The sequence below is a fragment of the Xyrauchen texanus genome, chromosome 3, assembly GCF_025860055.1.
Source record: "Xyrauchen texanus isolate HMW12.3.18 chromosome 3, RBS_HiC_50CHRs, whole genome shotgun sequence".
In the NCBI taxonomy this organism is placed as follows: domain Eukaryota; kingdom Metazoa; phylum Chordata; class Actinopteri; order Cypriniformes; family Catostomidae; genus Xyrauchen; species Xyrauchen texanus.
This window is the reverse complement of record NC_068278.1, coordinates 44,935,857-44,956,985: the sequence shown is the minus strand read 5'-3', so window position 1 is coordinate 44,956,985 and position 21,129 is coordinate 44,935,857. Positions and strand designations below refer to the sequence as shown.

Here is a 21,129-nt window from a genome sequence, read left to right as displayed (position 1 = left end):
TGTTGCGTGAGAAAAAAAAAATATTTCCTGAAGTTTTGGGAGTTGTGAGTTTGGTCATCTTGGGTCACACACACTCAAAAAATAAAAAAGCAGCAAAGATTTTTGCTGTTTGTTCAATTTAAAATTCAAATGAACTAATGCAACACATTTCTAGAACATGTCATAAATTGATTTCATTGCATTCTATCCATTTATATATATATATGTGTGTGTGTATGTGTGTATGTATGTATATACACTCACCTAAAGGATTATTAGGAACACCATACTAATACTGTGTTTGACCCCCTTTCGCCTTCAGAACTGCCTTAATTCTACGTGGCATTGATTCAACAAGGTGCTGAAAGCATTCTTTAGAAATGTTGGCCCATATTGATAGGATAGCATCTTGCAGTTGATGGAGATTTGTGGGATGCACATCCAGGGCACGAAGCTCCCGTTCCACCACATCCCAAAGATGCTCTATTGGGTTGAGATCTGGTGACTGTGGGGGCCATTTTAGTACAGTGAACTCATTGTCATGTTCAAGAAACCAATTTGAAATGATTCGAGCTTTGTGACATGGTGCATTATCCTGCTGGAAGTAGCCATCAGAGGATGGGTACATGGTAGCCATAAAGGGATGGACATGGTCAGAAACAATGCTCAGGTAGGCCGTGGCATTTAAACGATGCCCAATTGGCACTAAGGGGCCTAAAGTGTGCCAAGAAAACATCCCCCACACCATTACACCACCACCACCAGCCTGCACAGTGGTAACAAGGCATGATGGATCCATGTTCTCATTCAGTTTACGCCAAATTCTGACTCTACCATCTGAATGTCTCAACAGAAATCGAGACTCATCAGACCAGGCAACATTTTTACAGTCTTCAACTGTCCAATTTTGGTGAGCTCTTGCAAATTGTAGCCTCTTTTTCCTATTTGTAGTGGATATGAGTGGTACCTGTTGGGGTCTTCTGCTGTTGTAGCCCATCCGCCTCAAGGTTGTGCGTGTTGTGGCTTCACAAATGCTTTGCTGCATACCTTGGTTGTAACGAGTGGTTATTTCAGGCAAAGTTGCTCTTCTATCAGCTTGAATCAGTCGGCCCATTCTCCTCTGACCTCTAGCATCAACATGGCATTTTCGCCCACAGGACTGCCGCATACTGGATGTTTTTCCCTTTTCACACTCTTTGTAAACTCTAGAAATGGTTGTGCGTGAAAATCCCAGGAACTGAGCAGATTGTGAAATACTCAGACCGGCCTGTCTAGCACCAACAACCATGCCACGCTCAAAATTGCTTAAATCACCTTTCTTTCCCATTCTGACATTCAGTTTGGAGTTCAGGAGATTGTCTTGACCAGGACCACACCCCTAAATGCATTGAAGCAACTGCCATGTGATTGGTTGATTAGATAATTGCATTAATGAGAAATTGAACAGGTGTTCCTAATAATCCTTTAGGTGACTGTATATAAATGGATAGAATGCAATGAAATCAATCACACACTATATATATATATAGTGTGTGTATATGCATATACTGTATATATATATATATATATATATATATATTTTTTTTATTATTATGGAAATGTACATAATCTATTTGAGTTGGGACTGCATGAATACTTTTTGTGGTGTCAATATAGCGCTGATGACACTTGGCAGGGGATTTTCATTTCCCATCATGCTGTACATTGGATTCAATAGGTTTAGTAAATGTTAATATTAAGTGTTTTTGTGCAAGATGAATATAAAGGGGTAGGCTATACTTGTCAGTGTTTAATTTTTTGTCATGTTGAGATTTTGAAGAGTTTCTGTTATGTTGGAGTTTTGGGGGTTACTATTATGGTGAAGAGTTGAGCTTTAGCTTCCTATGAGGATGTACATTTGGCATATGATACTATCTGCTCGCTTCAATAAACAATTGCACTTACTAAATGTGCTTCCAACCAGCATGTAGGCTATTTAGCATGCTAACATTGACTTTCACTAGTTTGTACATAAAGAGACAAGTCTGATTTTGTTGGGTTTATCCAATTCAACACTTTGTGTTTGTGTTGAGATTACACAGTAATTTTAAATTAAGAAAACACAAAGAACCGCTGTCCATGATTGAATCAAGTTCCGCAAAAGAGCTATTTTTTGAGTGCAGTTGCTAGCTAACGAACTAGCCTGACCTAGGAACATGGCTCTGGTGTGGCCCACTTATGACTATATAAAAAGGGGAGACTGATGCTAGTTGTCATATGTGAGGAAGTTGTTAAAAGGGTTATGTTTTGTTAACAATTCAGATTTGAGTCAAAATCCAAATACACAAGTTTTCTTCAGCAGTGGTTTTGTATGTTGGTTTCGAACACCTAGTTTTAAACCCTCTTAAATTATAATCATTTTTGAGAATTCCAAAATAAAAGCCCACTGAACGGTGTTCACAAGACAAGGGTATTTTTCATAAATGTAATTTTGGGGCAAATTGTTACAAGTGTTTTAAATGTTATAACTTTATTAATTACAATATGTGTTGGCCAAAGTAATTGTTTGATATTTTCTAATGTTACCTTTTAGATTCTGAACGTTTCAATTAGGCTAAGTGTTACTGTTTATTTTGCTGAAAAGCCAGGGACTATTGTTACAACACATATAGTGTGACAAGATGTTATTGAGAATATCAATGTGTATTTAATTCATTAGATCGCTTTTTTTTTTTTTTTTCCAAATACTTAAAGGTATGTCCCAAAAAAAGAAACTGACTTTCAAATATAAACCTACCATGAGAAATATTCACTGAAGTAAAAACAAACTGAGACAACTAGCCCAAATCTCACCTTTGTTAGCATGATGTAGCTGTCTTCAGTAAATGTAATTAAAGGACATTTAGAAGTTGGCACTTAATATCACTCACATTTGAACTCAAATGACCGTTTGTCTGCTATCAGCATATCTAAACACATTCAGAGTCAGATGGCTGGTTCTTTCCAACCACAAGGCTGGGATTGCTAATGTTGGACAAACCGTTAACAGATACTCAGTGTTCTATCAACTTGTCTTTCGAAGAATCATTCAGACCAGCCAGAGAAGAATAGGTCTCCCCTGGGCCTTGGCTCCTCTCGAGGTCTATTCTGAACATTGGTGACTTTTTCTATGAAACGGTTGCCTTGTGTATGCTCTATAGGGGTTTTAGGCCTGCTACTTTGGAAAGCTGAGAATATCTCTGTTGTGAAAAAGTCCACACACACACCACAGAAAAGAGGGAATAATGTGTGCTGAAAAGGACACCTCAAAGACTGCAGAATGAATAAATAAATAAAAAAAATACATAAAAATAAGGACGCTGTAAAGGACGCAGGTCAGGCTGGAGTCTGTGGCTCACGATCAGAGTTTGTTCTGTTTTTCTCAGGTCAAAACTGCTCTATTGAATCAGGGTGGCTCTGCTTCAATAACTCTCAAAGATAAATCACAGCACAGTTCTGACCCAGAACAATAAAAGTTTGAAGAATAAGACATGTGAAGGGTTTTGTTCTATGAATGTAATCAGGTTACACAGGACTAGTGGGCATTCTTACAGAAACTCTCCCACTTGAAACAGAAAAACGAGAAGATAATTACCTTATCAAATTAATAATTAGTGAAAGAATGTGTGAATCAATGTAAAACATTTTATTTTTTTTTTTTTAAATTGTGGTGAAAACCACAATTTGTTCTCATATAGGAAAATTTGAAAGGAGAGAATTTAACCTTTTATTATTGTTTACTGAAAGTACATTTCTTTTACAGATCAAATTACAGAATGGCAAATCACACAACTTATTTAAAAAAAAAAAAATGGTTGAAACATTATTCCATAACGTCTTATTTAACGTATTTCTCCATGAATTTCTTGTGGAATTCAGACCGCAGTGTGTCATTAATGAAGCGTTTCTCTTTGCGAGATTCATCAACTCCTTTAGCGCAGTTCTTAAACACGACATCATCATCCCACCTGCCAGAAATAGAAATTCAAATGTAAATCATTCAAGATCACACTCTGTTCTTTGATTATACAGCTTCATAGCACTTTTTGTTAAAAGGGCCTTGTGGTAAAAACACTTTAATTCTAACAAAATTAATACAAATTTGTCTTTTAAACATTTTCCATGTATTTAAAATTTAGTAAATTAATGTTTTATAGTAACTGAAATGTAATAGTGGGATTTCATTTAATACATAGACATTCTTTGCTGTACCTTATGGGGAAAAAAAACACTGGCTGAAAAACATTTTCAAAATAAATTAATTGTCATTTCACAGCGATTTAAAGCTATACAAGACATTATTTATTTTTTCAAGAAATTCTTTATTAAAAGCCCCGATTAAATAAAACATTCTGTACATGATGTGCATGTACCTTCTTTTCACACTGAATGTGTTCGGGGTCTGTGTTTGTTGTTGTTGTTGTTGTTGGCGGCCAGATTAAGCAGAGGATTCCCACTCAGAATGTTCTCCATACGTATCCTCTCCTCTTCTGCTTTCTGTTCCCGCTCCTAACTCATACACGGACCAATAAACACACACGACTCAAGAGTTTCAATATGATCAAGCTAATTTTAGGGCTATGAACAAAGTCATTTTCAAGGAAGGCAAGTCAGTCCACTCAGCGGCCAAATAGGGAACGTTTCCTGGGAGCTTTTTTTCTTTGAATACAAGGTGGCATAAAATACAGCTATCAACTTGAATGGAGAGAGAAATCTCCAAAACAGTTGGTCAAGATTATGATCAAAGGACAATCAGATAATTATGGTATAATAAATTGTGCTTCCTTACCCTTAGATTAGTGCTCCAGACCAAAAAAATTAGCAGGGAGCCATTGGCTCCTAAACTGAAACATTTAGGTTTTAGTTGCCACATCACAGAATTGCTCGATTTATATTGTTGTTCAAATACAAGATAGAAAGCCAAATAAAAGACAGCTGACAGCTCATTAATCAAGTGTTATATATATATATATATATAAATAAATAAATAGTATAGTTGAGTGCACAAATTTGCATTCCCCATTTGTCTCATAAGTTTTCACACTCCTTTCAGAATATATACAAAAAAAGAGATAGAGCATCAGTGAATGTTTTCACCTAGTGCAATTGTTGTATTAGTCTCTCAATATATATGCACACTGCCGTTCAAAAGTTTGTGGCCACTTGACTAAAATTTTTCACCTGATTTTAAAAACCTTTTGATCTGAAGGCATATGCTTAAATGTTTTAAATTAGTTTTGTAGACAAAAATATAATTGTGTCAACATATTAATTTATTTCATTACAAAACTAAATTGGATGACTTGGACCAAATAATAATAAAAAGCAGCCACTAAGTGCCCAGCATTGATGGGAACTCCTTTATAGATGGGAACTGTTTAAAAAGCATCCCAGGGTGATACCTCAAGAAGGTGGTTGATGTCTGCAAATTCTAAGCAAATGGTGGCTGCTTTGAAGATGCTAAAATGTAACATATTTTGGATTGTTTTAGTTACAACTAGGGCTGGGTGATATGGCAAAAAATATCACGATATTCTTTTTCAAATCATTCAATATTGATATTTATCACGATATTCAATCACATTTGCAAATCACAATTTGAAACTTTTGAAAATGTAAAAGTCTGAATGGAACATTTTTCTATTTTCATTAAAGTGAGAAAGACTAGGCTACAAACTAGTAATTGTTTCATCTTTCATCCTTGTCAGAGATGATGAAATCTGAATAATTTCACAAAATTAGAACAGAAATCTATTTTTTTATTACTAAAGGCTTGGAACATGCTGATTAAAAAAAAAATAATAATAATTTAGAAAGAAAAAACTTTATGGTCTAAAGGCGCTCGGGAAACTCGTACCTCATGTTTACTCACATGTGGGGAAAAGAGAATGCGGGTGTGGACCGGGACAGGGCATCAGTGAACCGTGTTTCAGTGCCAGAGAAAAATATTCAAGAATACAGTACAGAAAGATCAGATATGATGTAACCGGCACTGTTGTTTTGTCGCGCTGCTCACTAAAGATGATGAGAGGTGACCTGCATAGCGGGGGGCAATAGAAACTTCATACAGTCTGAGGTTGCTTCCACTGATGCAGAAGAAATCTGCCCAAAGCCACTCCCAACGCTAGGGAACAGCTTGCCCCGCGCTACTGTCAATTTTACAATCCACCACGCGAGTTTGACGCTGGAAACATACAATAAGAAAGCAAAACTGCTAGCGTTTTTAGCAACACGCATGTCTAGATGTAGAACACAGGCTAAATATCGAAAAATTACTCAAAAGCTTATCATATCATGGAGTTTTTTTATCGCGATAAATATTTTTAGCATTTTATCGCCCAGCCCTAGGTACAACATAATTCCATTTCTGATATTCCATAGTTTTGATGAAAAAAATTTAAATAATAAAGAATGAGTAAGTGACCCCAAACTATTGAACAGCAGTGTGTGTGTATGTATATATATATATATATATATATATATATATACATATACACACACACACACACAATTTAAAAACAATTCTTAAAATCTTTCTTTACTGTGACTAGATGGTCCAGACATAGACTACAAGAGTGCAAATTGAATGAAATCCCAGATGCAGTTTATTGTGCTACTCCAATCCCAATTAATAATAACCAGGGGAAGAAGAAAAAAAAAAGATTTGGTACATAACACTGGACATTTAATTATATTCAAGCCCAAAATACACATGGGACTACTATTTGGAAATGTCTACACTCTCAGTTGTGAACTCCCTGATGGCTGATTCGCTGAGAAATTACTTGAATGCTAACCTGAGCTCTTGAGTTCAAATAAGCTCTTGTCGGGTGATTCATTATAAAGACCTGGTTCAAAAGAGTCATTTGTTTATGAATCGGAGATCATGGCTCGTGTGGTGTTTGTTGTTGCGTGCAGCAAGCTCATATCATCAACAGAAAGGGTGAAAAGTGGCGCAAAACAAACCGGTGCTCTTTAGATGTATTCAATAACTCACAAGAAGATATCTGATGAAACCGAATATGAACGCACACCTCCCGACTGTCGCCAAAAAACACAATTTTCCCAGCTGGTCTACCTAATGCAAATGTGCATTCTCAAGTTGATTGACGAGTGATGTCTGTATTAAAAAGGTGATTGCTATTTAACAATTTAAGGGGGGACTTTCCGTTTCTACATCCGCTATTTTGGGTGTTCCAATTTCTCCCATTTATTTTAATACAAGTGCTCCATCTCTGGGTAGGAGAGCTCTAAATTAGGAGTTAGGTTCACCTTCCTCTCCTGTTCCTCAGCTCGCTCCTTTTTGATCTTCTCCAGTTCAGCCAGCAAGGCGGCAGTGTCATCATCACTGTCAGAACCAGAATCAGAGTCATCTTCATCCTAACACACAAAAACACACACATTCAGACTGCAATCAAAATCATTCTATATTCAAAAATACTTATAAGCTAGTGTGTGACTGCATAAGAGTGCATACATCAGTGAGGGGGTCGTCAGCATCCAAGTTGGCAGCAGGAATCTGATCCAGACGTGGCCGTTTGGAAGAGGAAGATGAAGAGGAGGATGTGGTGTGTTCTAAAGGAAATAGATCATCGTTATTACAAGACCTGTCAGAATTAACACGTTAACACGTGTGATTAATTTAAAATGTTTAACGTGTTAATTTTTCTTAAATCGCGATCAACGCATTACTCGTTAATAAAGCAAAAACATTGGTGTGATGGGCGAAACCTTTGTAATGTGTCTGCCTGTAGTCATTACACTGATGCACATGCCACAGTGCCAGAGCCCTTCTTTTGATGCACAGAACAAGCCCAGATGGGACTTGTAACAAAAATCAAGTATTTTTCAGCCTATGTAAGGCGCATGGTGAGTTCAAAGCGGCGCTAACATTGACACTCTGATGCAGATCATGAATGCAGCTTCACGATTGCTGTAGGAAAGCAGATAGTTACAGTCTACTGGCAGATTAATATTGTGGATGATGAGTTTTAAAAGATTAAAGAGATTTAATGCCCATTGCAATGAATATGCAACCTATGTGAGGACTAGTTTTGTCAATTAGTCAAACTCCCACTTAGACTTTGGGAAACGTTTGATGTGACTTGAATTGGTAATATTTTAGTGCATTTCTATGTTTATATTGTGGAAGGATTTGTTTGGAAATGTTAAAGCATTATAATTCTACATAGTGTTTTGTTTTCTTCCTATGATGGAAATAAATACATTTAGTCAAGAAATTAAGTATACATAGTTCCAAATTTCAACACTTTCAAAATCTGTGATTAAATCGCAATTAACTACAAAAACTATGTGATTTAAATTTTGAAATGCCTGACAGCACTAGTTATAACAAAGTTTGAACCAACAAAATTCATACATTAAACATACATATATTCTCCCTCACCTCTTGCTCCTCTGTCTCTGCTCTTAACAGCAACTCTCTCCCTCTCCTCAAGCTCACGTCTGAAGTCACGAGCTCTAACCTCCTCCGGAACATCCTGAGTGGGCTGCCTGAGAGGGAGACATGCGTATCAACATCCACAAAAATGCCATACATTTAATCACTTGGCAGACACTTTTATCCAAAGAGACTTACAAAAGAGGAACCTTACAAACCATTTATCATACAAGAGCCAACAATATTTGCAGTATTTCAATGCCATGGTTAAGTAATACAGAAAACTAGAGCAGAAGTAAAAATGCAGAAAAGGAGAAAATATATATATTTTTTTAAAATCTCTCTCTCCCACAAAAACAAATATTCCAAACGATCTTTACACTTTGGGTTAACAGGTGTGATCTAATACACTCCCAACTAGGGCTGTCAAACTAAAATTCGAATTTCGAAATATGCACATTCGCATGTTTTCTCTCAGATTAAGCAATTAATTTTTTTAAAGCTTCGTTAGGAAAGGAGTTCAACCTGGAAATGTGTTTAAATAAAAATATTTGTTGCATTCTCTACAAAAATTCATTTAATGATTCTAAAAATATCATGCGGTGTAACCATGAAAAGGTATTAAAGTTATTTTCTTGCACCTTGAATACATGTGTAAACAACTTAATAGTTCATTTCAAAAAACGTATTCAAACACATTTTAAAGGTTTTTTTCTTTAATTTTTTTAAATCAAGACGTTTTCTCAGGGTTACACCACATGACCTGAACAAAATGTGCCCATTTATACAAATTAATTTAATCATTTAAAACTTCACACTCTGTATTATGTCTAAAGGGGTCTTCTCTGTTTTAGGTTGGATTTCAACATAAACGTTAACATTTTGTTGGACAAAAGTTTTTCAAATATTAATAACATTTTAAAACTTAGATTTTTTTAAGAAATTCAAAAAGATTATTTTGCACTACTTACACCAACAAAATTTTAGCTTTTACATTTTTTTTTTTACTGTCTCTGGATGGTTACTCCACATAACCGTTTTCACCTTAAGCCAAAATAATAACAAAATAAAATCAACTGACTTTGATCAAAGAAAATGAAAACATATTGATCTTAAGAGGTGTATTCAAGCAATTGTTTGTGTGAACTGCATTTTTTAATGATTTAATAAATCTGGACCAAAAACTTTAAACCGTATTTGTGCCCTGGATTTTCAGCTGTATTTTTATTTTTTTTTTTTATACATTTATGAGACATTTTTTCACATCATCCGTTTATGCCAAATACTTCTTAATACTTTACAATTTAATCAATTCATTAAACACATTTTCTCAAGACTAAGAATATATTACATTCTAACCTGAAAATGTGATAAAGATTTCAATATTCTATTATAGTTATATATATATATATGCACTGCTATATATATATATTAGTCATCATCAGACATTACATATAAAGAACAGGATAATAGATAATATATTTTTTTTGCCCCTAAATTTAGAATTTTGCGTGGCACTTTCGGTGGCATATTTGAACCAAACCACCTTCATTTCTGACCCTACACAAATCAATGTTAAAACAATGAATGACAAAATAATCAGAGCTAAATAGACCAGGAAACAGATCTAAGAACGATTTTTCTCTCTATGAGGAAAGAACCAAACTCTGAAATAAGTGCGACTCTATACAGAACAGAAGATAAAACCTGTATTTGATCTTGGTGTGTCCAGGCAGGTCTCTGCTGGAATACTGTTTGGACAAAGCACTGAGATCTCCTTCTCCTTTACCTCGCCCTCCTCGAGCGGGCTCAAACGTTGGCCTTGCCGCTGTGGTCATCTTCAATTACCTGAAACAATCACAATCACTTCGATCACAACTGTGACACTTTCTTCCATTCTGCCTGCCTTAGCGAGACCTCAATTTGCAGCGAATTAAGTTCTTATGTAGCACATAAAGTATTGCAAAAAACACACAGGTAACCGGTATCTCACTCAGATACTCGAACTACTTTTGATTTTGTACTGAAAACATTTTCCCCATTTGCCCACAATGTGTGTGATTTCAGCTTTAACTATCCATGTAGTCCATGAATCCATGTATTCGCCACAATGTTGTAAAAACCTGACCCACACTAATACAATATCGTTTTCTCACGGTGTTCGAGGCTCAGGATGGGCTCTGTGACCAAAAACATGACATATTTTAGCTCAAATCCAAATCTCGCTTCATGCCGTTTTCTATCATTTTAGGATGTTTTGAGAGTTATATAATTTTACACTCACTTACGACAGGATGATCTTCCTACTTTAAAAACCACACAAGTTAAACACACAGAACCTAAACAACTAAAGAAATGAAGAGAGTTTTATAGATTTATAATCGAAAATACGCTGTTTTTGCTAATCGTTGAAATCCCATCAGCCACCTTGAGGATGTTACGGTCGCCGTAGCGGGACAAAAACAACGTAGAGGCGAAAGCGAATAAAATTGTGCGAGAAACATCTTTGTTGTTTACAGCCGATTGACAAACCAGCTTATAGGTGCATTACCGCCACCGACTGGACTGGAGTGTGGTACAGGATAATACAGGCGAAAAAAAAAAAACGTACTGATCTATAGATCAGATTTTAACCAATTTATTTTATTTATAAACTTAATGTCATCATATTGCCAGCTGTTTTCCCCAAGATACATGATAAAGAAAAGGCATGCTGTTTAGCCTTCCTTGACTGAAGGTGGTGACATCTCTTGGTATTGTATTTCCTACAATGAAATAGTACATGATCGACTGTTTCGCTACAGTATGTGCATTTCCCAGATGACTGCTTGACTATTTTATACAATGTATTATGTCTAGTATGACCTATTTTCAGACGAGTGATGATATTTCCTTCCCTTCGATTCCTACCCTACATCCTCCCAGCAACAACATGTTTTTGTATATTATATAAATGTCTTCCGGTTTCATTGTCATCCCAATACTTCTGCCATACTGATGTACATATGTCCTAATGCGTACCTTAGTTTCAGCTTTGCTTAATGAGACTTATGTGATTTAGCCCACTACGCCACCACCACTCCTACCTTCATTCGTTTTCCACGGACCCCCTAGAACCCCCTTGTAGTCCCTGGACCCCAGTTTGAAACCCCCTGAATTAATAGATATTATGGAAACAACAACCCCTATTATATTTTTAGATAAAACTATTATCTTATGTAATCTTATTTTAGGATATCATTATGCAATTTTGGCTCCACTAGCATAAACGAACGGAATTGCAAAAATAATTCCTGAAAACTCCCATCTTCAATTGGTTGTACAACAAATGGCTTAATTCAGCAAATTGGAAAATTTGGTGGAAATACATTTTTTTTTTAACTTAACAGTTGATCACAAAAAAAATATATATTGTAATATATTTAACAAAAATATTAAAAGTAATAAATACAAAACAGAAAAATTACACTCCAGTGACAAAAGACTCTTTCCACCATTCATAAAAGGATCCATAAATACAGATTCAAATACTCAAAAAGATAATTCTTGAGGGTTTTACTAGCTTTAATATTCCTGAAACGTCTGTTGCAGAAAAAAAAAAAGTACAAAAGTGTCTGACAGTAAAAAAAGATGAGAATGCTCAGGAGGAATGAAAGACAGATAAGAAAGCCTCACTCATGAAAACAGCAGCGTCTCAAACCGGCCTGCAGAATCCATCTCTGAAATATCACTAATACAAAGCCAAACATGAGAGTAATCAGTTAATATACAAAAACCACACAGTTGACCAGGCAGCAAGACATGAGTACAGTCTTTCCATGAGTGAGTGAGAGAAAGAGACAAACTGAGAATCTATAAAAAAAAAAAAAAAATCCATACATCCGACTCGTGTTCTATTTCATTTTCAAACGTTTGCCGAGGGCTCTTCCGCTTGCATTCAATCAAGTTTTGAAAAGTTCTAAAATATTTTGCATATGAGATCTGAGGCTGGATTCAGCTCCTGAAATGGCTCCATACAGCCATGTATCTTCTGTAAATGTGTGATTACTAAAATGGCTGAAAACAGCCAAAGAAAGTCCACAAAACTAAAACAATAAAAACAATACGAATAATAAATGGAGATATTTGCATATGTGACATCATCAGAATAAAACACAGAAAAACTGTGAGAAATGGAGGGTGAAGCTTCCTCACAGTAATGAAACATTGGGGCAAGGGGTCATGTGATGGCATGAGGTCATTGCTATGGTAACAGCAGTGAGCTACTGCTGCGGTCGAACTTCTTGCCTTTCGAGAGTGCAGCAACCTGTTTCAACAGCTCTCTGTTCTTTGCCTGAAAGACAGACACACATTGCAAATTATGCAGGTGTTTGTGTGAACATTATAGAATTCTCAAATTGCTAATAAAAACAAAACATGACAATCTAAATTTGAAACACTAAAAGACACATTTAAGGTTTCCAATGTAATTGTATATTGACAACATTGTTCATTTATTATTGAAAGTATGGCTGCAAGTTATAGGATAGCTGAACTTAAAGCTGAAGTATGTCACTTTTACGGTGTTCAAAAACTTCTATCCCAGCTTAATATGCAGAGCCAACAATGTGTAAACCATTCATAGGTTAATTTTCTGGAAAACTGTAAACACTGTCGCTATAGAAATTCCTGTTTGTTTTGAGCGACCCGCTTAGACCCCACCCAACATTACTCTAAAATGGTGTGAGTTTGGGGTCAGACTATCTGAAAGTTTGAACAACGGTGGATAAGGGGCATATTTGGAAAGCGGTTTTGAAAAAAAAAAAAAAAAAAAGTTAAGCACTCCAGCTTTAAATTTAGAACCAAATTTCAAGTATGGTGATTTCATAAAGACATCTCTGGTTACATCACATGTCTGACTGTATGGTGTTACCTGTTGTTGCTCCATGGCCTCTTTATGCGCTTTCTCCATGTTGTTCATCTTTACCCGCATATTTGACTCCTGATACTGAAAATCTGCCTTCAGCTCTGTTAACTGCACGTAATAACACAAATGACACACTCTTTGCAAAATAATCACAGAAGATAAATCATTTCTAAGCATTTATTAGTTGCAAGTATGCTTGTTTTGTCTATGGCATTGGACAAGTTTCCTTCTACCATCCATTTCCAAAGGAAATTTTACTCTCACAAAAAGCAATTAACCAGCAAGCAGACACTCAAACCTAATAGAATGCAACATTTCCTAGTGTAAATAACATTCTACAGAGCAGAGTAGCAGCATAGTTGCTACTTTGTGTAATGAATTTAGACATTACATTGACCATGACAAAGGATTAAGATTTTCTTAAAAACAAATTTAATATGAAGGTTTGATAAAGCAACAAGGTTTAACAGACACTTTATAAAGGACTAAAAAGAACATCAGAATACTAGAATAGGCCATTTAATATTCAAATGTTAAAAAAACATAAAACGCAAACCCTTATCCACTTCAATTAAACGCTCTAATCTTTACTTAAACTCTAGTAACAACTCAAATGTCTGACCAAATTATTAACACCACAAGCAACTAATTGGACTGTGATGTGGGAGGGTGATCACAGAATGCTGGATGAGCCAAGAATGAATTCTATTGATTAACATACATTGCACATGTTGGTTGAGATAACAACCATCTGCTGTCTTTTTTATAATTATGTACTTCATAAAAATGTGAGAAGGCCTAGAAGTGGTTTCCTACAAGCTTACAGATTAAACACTGGCTGATAATGTTTTGGAGTTTATTGGCCAGGTGGTAAGTTTGCAATTGATTCAGTCATATTCAAGCAGGTAAAACTAAAGATAATTTAATCTATTTTACTGTAGATTTGAAAAATCTACATATACCTTACTAGCTATTTAAATGGAACATTGAGTCAGATGATGTTCTGCCCATATGAATGTTGAAAAAGTAAGATCGGAATCTGTACTAATCAACCAAGCTCTAGCACAGAAGGTGATCTCAAAACTTACCTTCCGGTCCTTCTCCAAGATGGTCTGGTCTCTCTGTTGAAGCATTCGCTTCAGTGACATCACCTCCTCTTTCAGCTGGCTAATCAATATGAAGTTATCCGTGCCTCCCGAATCCATTGATTGAGTGATTGAACTACTAAAGGGAAAGGGAAAAGAAAAAGAAACATGGTTGGCGATGACAAAAAAAAAAAAAGACAAGAGTCCGTAAAATAGAGACAATTAAAGTGAGATTTAATTACCTGTCTCCATTAGATGGCTTTGTCTCTAGTTTAGGTTTTTTCTTTGGCGTTTCCTTTTGAATACTGCATGAGAGAAGCAAAATAATGTCAATACATCATCACAACCTCACAGCATTCACAGAGACACTGACCAAAATCTTAAAAGATTGAGGAATCATGTTTTCCTTAATCTTTTGATATAATAATATATATATAATATATATATATATATATATATATATATATATATATATATATATATATATATATATATATATATATATATATGAGGCCATTGTACTATTAAAAACATACTGTAAATTTCAGAACTGAAAACTTCCTCCTTATTGCAAAGAGCATTTGTTAAATCTAAGATGACAAAACGACTCGTTCTCTACTTGCTCCACATTGTGATGTCACACCGTGATAGACACTTGCATCTGACCACCTCCATAAAAACACATCAACTAGGGCTAGGCAATATGGCCAAAAATGTCATCACAATATTCTTTTTCATATCATTCGATATCTAGAGTTATCATGATATACATTCACATTTGCACATATTTTTTATTTTATATCCAAGTTAGTAGAAGAAAATAAATCCTAAACAGTCAAAATAGTAGATACAAAACTGCATTGGGGGCCCAGAGACAGCCAAAGCAGTGGTGTCTGAGGGATATTCTACCATAGTATTAAAATATTCTATAGAGTTTATCAATCGAGTGAAGTTGGATATGAATGTTAAAAGATCATCTGTTAGTTTTGAAGCATAATGACAGCATATCATTTTTACATTCAAATAATGTTTTATATTTCATAACATTCAGATACCCAAGTATTGGGGCATGGAAGCCCTTGAGTCTGAGGAATGATACTGTATGGGGGTTCAGGGGTATCCCTTGAGAGAGTCTGAATGGACCAATTTCACAATATTACAACAGAAATCTATTCGTTTATTATTAAAGGCTCATAACATACGGATTAAAAAAATTGAAAATGAAAAACATTATGGTCTAAAGCGTTACGGAACCATGTTAAATTATGCAGTGCCACATGTTTACTCACATGCGGGAAAAGAGGCAATGCATGCAGAAAGGGACAGGGAATAAATAAAGCATGTTTGGTGCAAGAGAAAAATATTCAAAAAGACAGAGAGAAGATGGAGAAGATGAGGGGGTCCGTCATGATATCTCATAGTCCATATGGAATCAATCCAGGGTCTGGACCCGGAACGCAGTGACTGGCGCAGCCTAACTGATAGCAAGATGCTAACATAAGCAACTTCAAACAGTCTGAGAAAGCCAAACTGCTTGCGTTTTTCGTCTAGATGTAGAACACAGGCTAAATATTTAAAATGATTCAAAAGCTTATCATTGATTTCATGAAATGTTCTCTATTTATCGCCCAATCCTAGCATTAACCCGTACTTTACCTTATTACTTCGGTTGCCTGCTCAGTAGCAGCAAGCAGTGAGATAGCAAGGAGAGAGCAGGTCAGTCAAGAGCAGAAAGCCAATTGTAACAGTGGACATTTACTGTCAAGTCTTAAAGGAGAAGCAGAACCAAAACAGCGTGTTTCTGACAGAGGGTCATAATGAGTGTGGAAAATGATCATGTTTTACAAATTGTTTTATATGCAAAAAAACTTATAAAAACTAATATTACAAGTGAACCTCAAGGAACATATTAAAATAAACAAATCCACAAGAACTCCCATACAAAGTGTGTCCATGTACAATAGAAGCATCTCACCTCTGCATCCACAGTCCCTGATCCTGCTCTGGACTTAAAGTACCACTTATTCTGTAACACACATGCACCAGGAATGGTGTTTGTGTCAGGTATGATTTCAAGGTAGCCCTTCTATTACATTAACATGTTGATGCATTAGCATTGTGTTTACATATGATCACATGCATGCTTACTTGTGATGTGAACTGTGTCGGTGGTGTTGATGATGGTGATGGTGGTGTCTCTGATGTTCTTTCTCGCTGAGGGAAGAGTTGGAGTGAGAGGAGCCAAGGCCTTTGCGCTGCTCTTTAGTTTTCTGTAGAACTCGACGATATGACAGTGTGCAGAGCCAACACAAGAGCTTCCCATCAACCTGCAAAAAGAGAAAATCAACTTATGCATCTCTGTTTAAGTGTCTAGTGATTCTCTTGCACAAGCGATCCCTCCATTCGTTGAACTCCGCAGTTCAGCTCAGTGTTTCTCTCAGACCTTCAAACCTGAAGCTTATTGTTTTGGGTTCATTTCCATTGAATTTCCTGTTCATTATGGCCATGACTGAAAACTGTGCTTTGCAAAGGTATATAGAATGGAATGACAAAGGAAACTTTGCCATAGCCATGGTCAAGCGGTTAGTACACCAGATATATTGAGCTATGGTGCACTTGTGGGAGAACCATTCCCCGATCTCTCTGCATCATTTCCAGGCCTCTCTTTATGGCAAAGCCATAAAAAGTTTGCTTGGGAATCTAGAAGAGGCCTAAAGTCAAAACTGCTACCAAGGTACAATCAAATTTGTTCGGTTTTAAAAGTACTGCAAATCTTTATGAAATGAGATACAGCGATCTGTCGTGTCTACGACAGAATTTTTCTGGAGTGTTTGATACTGAATAAGCTGTGCCCAAATGCATGAGCTGAAATATGGAGACACTGTCAGAGTGTGTAAAAATGAATAATAAACCAGTGTGAGGGGAGTTACCTTTCTCCTTCCTTCATCCTTCCTGTCGAAGGCACACTGCTGCTTGCACTGTTCGCAGGTCTGTGGAGGGCCATACTTCTTCTCAGAGTTGGTGCAGCGCTGACATTTGGTCCCAATGAATGCAGCAATGATGTTACAGTACTGACATGGCTTTGGCTGAAATGCAAAAGAGAGACGGTGTTAACCCAACAATCTGCTTTCTTAATAGCTAATAATTATGTTCAAGCAGTAAGATCAACTCGCACCCATTTAAACAATAGCTATCGGAATAAACTTGTTAATCGCATGCGAGTAATTTTTCTTCATCGCGATAAACGCATTTACCGTTAATACAGCATAAACACTTGTTAGGAGGGAGGAACCTTTGTAATGTGTCCACCCGGAGTCACTGACTGACGCTCTGATACGAATCATGAACGCAGCTTCAGGATTGCTGTAGGAAAGCGGATAGTCACAGTCTACCAGCAGATTAATATTGTGGAGGATGAGAGTTTAAATTTTTTTTTATGTCCATTGCAATGAATACTAAACCTATTGGGACTAAAGTCATCTTTACACAGCAAAGGTGGCACAGAAGCTGCATCTGAAGTGGCAATTAGGTGTATTTTCACAGAGCAGGAATAAACGCTTTTACACAGAAGTTGCAAATGTATGAATGTTATGAGAAGAATATTTTAAATGTAAAAATATGAATATAGAAATATAAAATTTATGAAATTATGAATAAATACTCAACCTGTGGGACAAATTCTTTCAATAAGTCAACCTCCCATTTAGACTTTGGGAACCGTTTTATGTTACTTGAATAGGTGACATTATATTGTGGAAGGCTTTATTTGGAAAATGTTAATAAAGCATTATATTGTTACATATTGTTTTGTTTTCTTTCCTAAAATGGAAATAAATTAATTTTGAGAGGAAAATAAGTATATACTGTATGGTGTCAAATTTCAGCATTTTCAAAATCTGCAATTAGCTACAAAGAAAATATGTGATTATTCGTGCTCAAATTTAAATTGGTCGACAGCCCTAATTAAAACACAAATATGCACAAAGCATAACAGGAACCTAACTTACCGTCCCAAACTGTTTAACATTTTGTGCACATTTCTTGCAGATAGTGTTAGTTTTGCTGGAGAGAAAAAAAAGGAACGGGATGTTTAATTAGCATAGATATGATGGTAAAGAATCAGTTCTCTCTGCGTGTATCTCTCACTTACCTCTCCTGCTGAAACTCTGACCTGCAGAAGGTGCATTTTACAATAGGATGTGCAATTCGACACTCCTGAGGAGAAAAAACAAGTAACGATTAACATGAGGTTACCTTAAAGGGATAGTTCACACAAAAACTTATCATTTGCTCACCCTCATGCCATCCCAGATGAGTATGACTTCTTTCTTCTACTGAACACAAAGATTTTCAGAAGAATATGTCAGCTCTGTTGGTCCATACAATGCAAGCGAATGGTAACCAGAACTTCAAAAACACCAAAATGGAGATAAAGTCAGCATAAAATGTAATCCATAAGACTCCAGTGGTTTAACCAATGTCTTCTGAAGTGATCCAGTTGGTTTTGGGTGAGACTAAACAGACCAAAACACAACTAATTTTTCACTGTACATCTCGACAGCAGTCTACTTGGCGACCATGCATTCAAGTTCGATTACACTTCCTATAGTGCAATCTAGCGCTCAGTGCATGTGTAAAGTGCTAAGAAGTGTAATCAAGCTTGAAATCGTTATCATGTGTAGACTTACAGTGAAAAAATTGGTTATATTTTGGTCTGTTCTCACCCAAAAACAACTGGATTGCTTCAGAAGACATGGATGAGACTACTGGAGTTTTATGGATTATTTTATGCTGACTTTATCTCCTTTTTGGAACTTTTGGAGTTCTGGCCACCATTCACTTACATTGATTGAATGGACCTACAGAGCCGAAATATTCTTCTGAAAATCTTTTTTTGTGTTAAGCAGAAGAAAGTCATACACATCTGGGATGGCATGAGGGTGAGCAAATTTTAATTTTTGGGTCAACTACAGCTTTAAGGGATGAGTGTTCTCAATACAGGTAGCATAGCAGGCTAGCAAGTACAGTACAGTTTAGTATATGAATCATAAAATACTTTCCTGTATGACTGGTAATGTCTTGGTGCCAGCCTATACTTGATTTACAGATAGCCACAGTGTTTTAGCTGAAAAGTACCTAATGTTTGAATGTTTCTTCTATTCACACAAAACACAAATGTTACGCAACCCAAGGCAACTCTAAGCTCTAACACTGGACATACACACTTTGACCAGGATACTAAGCACTTGTAGTGAGTGAACATGTGTAAACTCACCTTACAGAGCTGCTGGCCCTGCGACAACTCCTCAAACGGAAACCGCTGGTTACACTTGGTGCAGGCGTACAGGGCCGATGTGGCCATCATCAACCGACCAAAGTCAAAATTACCGCTAATGTTACTCAAATACTTAAACTCACAGATAATCTTTAACACGGGAGATCAAGTGAGACCTGAGCCGATTAAATCCCGTTAACTGCACTTAATCCCGATAAATAAAATCGATCCAACCATCCAAAACTGTTCAGCGACTACTATTATAAGCAACATCAGAGGACTTCATTCATAATTAAAAACTACATATAAATTAACGCATAATTATGCTAAAAAAACGAATAAGTAAAACTGATTTAAAATCTCGACGTTCCGGCGTCTAGTATGAGATTTTTTTTTTTTTTATCTGTCGACGCACGAACCGGATGCGACCTCTGACTACAAAGGAAAGACTCAACAGCCAATCAGGAGCCCGCGCCGATAGTCAGGATTAAAACATTTGAAATACCCACACCAATCAAAGAAGTCGTCCCACCCCTTAAGAAAACTACGAATTATTTTTTGTGACGTGTTAAGTGATGTAACGATTACACCCTTCTGTGCATCCTGTGAAACTGAGGACGACACTGTACTTGGAAAATTGGTTTAGGTCCGTGTCCTCGTTTCCAGTGCTTAACTTGACAGAACCCCATTGTATTATAGGAACACATTTAAGAATTGTGAAATTTATATGATTTATTCGAATTACAAATTAGATATCCAATTAGAGTTTGCCAAGGATTAAACCTCAGATACTTCTGTTAGGCTATTCAGTTGTGATGAGCGCTGCAGATGAACGGGGAGAAATGCAAAATATGACCCTAAAGGGATAGTTCACACAAAAATACAATTTCTGTCACTGATTATTCACCCCTATGTTGTTCCAAACCCCTATGACTTTCTTTCTTTTGTGGAACACAAAAAGATTGTTAGCCTCAGTCACCAAAGTGTTGCCACCTTGGACCTGTAAAGTCCCTGGACACTTGATCAGTGACTGAAAAACGTATCGCTGGCCCATCATGCAAGAAATAAAACATATTATTTATGATTGTTTTCTCATGGAAATTACTGCATATATAGCATATAATTCAATCATACAATAACATTGATACTGTCAATTTTGTTTGCCTATTTTTAAGATACACATTTAAATTTCATAACAAAATTCCATCTAAATGAATTGTGTAATTCCAAAAATTATAATAATAAAACATACAGGTGTTTAACATAGGCCTATATTATTTACTTATTCTGGCCTAAGTTTGTTTTCTCGAGTTTATGGTATATATATATATATATATATATATATATATATATATATATATATATATATAGGCTATATATATATACGCGACCCTGTACACAGGATAAGCGGTTGACGATGGATGGATATATATATATATATATATATCTATATATATATATATAT

General features: G+C 36.0%; 2 protein-coding genes across 2 annotated transcripts; both read right to left on the bottom strand.

Moving 5' to 3' along the window:
* Positions 1 to 3,710: 3,710 nt before the first annotated feature.
* On the bottom strand, positions 3,711 to 10,918 carry cwc15 (CWC15 spliceosome associated protein homolog). Its single transcript, XM_052093763.1, is given in 8 exon segments — positions 3,711 to 3,965; positions 4,371 to 4,423; positions 4,426 to 4,506; positions 7,270 to 7,377; positions 7,475 to 7,572; positions 8,405 to 8,511; positions 10,106 to 10,246; positions 10,683 to 10,918. Coding segments are annotated over 7 exon segments (708 nt in total). The 5' UTR covers positions 10,237 to 10,246; positions 10,683 to 10,918; the 3' UTR covers positions 3,711 to 3,835.
* Positions 10,919 to 11,888: 970 nt separating this feature from the next.
* LOC127628700 (protein FAM76B-like) lies at positions 11,889 to 20,051 on the bottom strand. The gene is made up of 10 exons (XM_052105503.1): positions 19,665 to 20,051; positions 18,540 to 18,604; positions 18,397 to 18,451; positions 17,320 to 17,475; positions 16,538 to 16,716; positions 16,365 to 16,415; positions 14,632 to 14,694; positions 14,393 to 14,528; positions 13,311 to 13,412; positions 11,889 to 12,731 (listed from the first exon to the last, which is right to left on the bottom strand). The coding sequence occupies exons 1-10, from the start codon at positions 19,752 to 19,754 to the stop codon at positions 12,642 to 12,644; spliced, it is 987 nt and encodes a 328-aa protein (XP_051961463.1). The 5' UTR covers positions 19,755 to 20,051; the 3' UTR covers positions 11,889 to 12,641.
* Between the last annotated feature and the right edge of the window lie 1,078 nt (positions 20,052 to 21,129).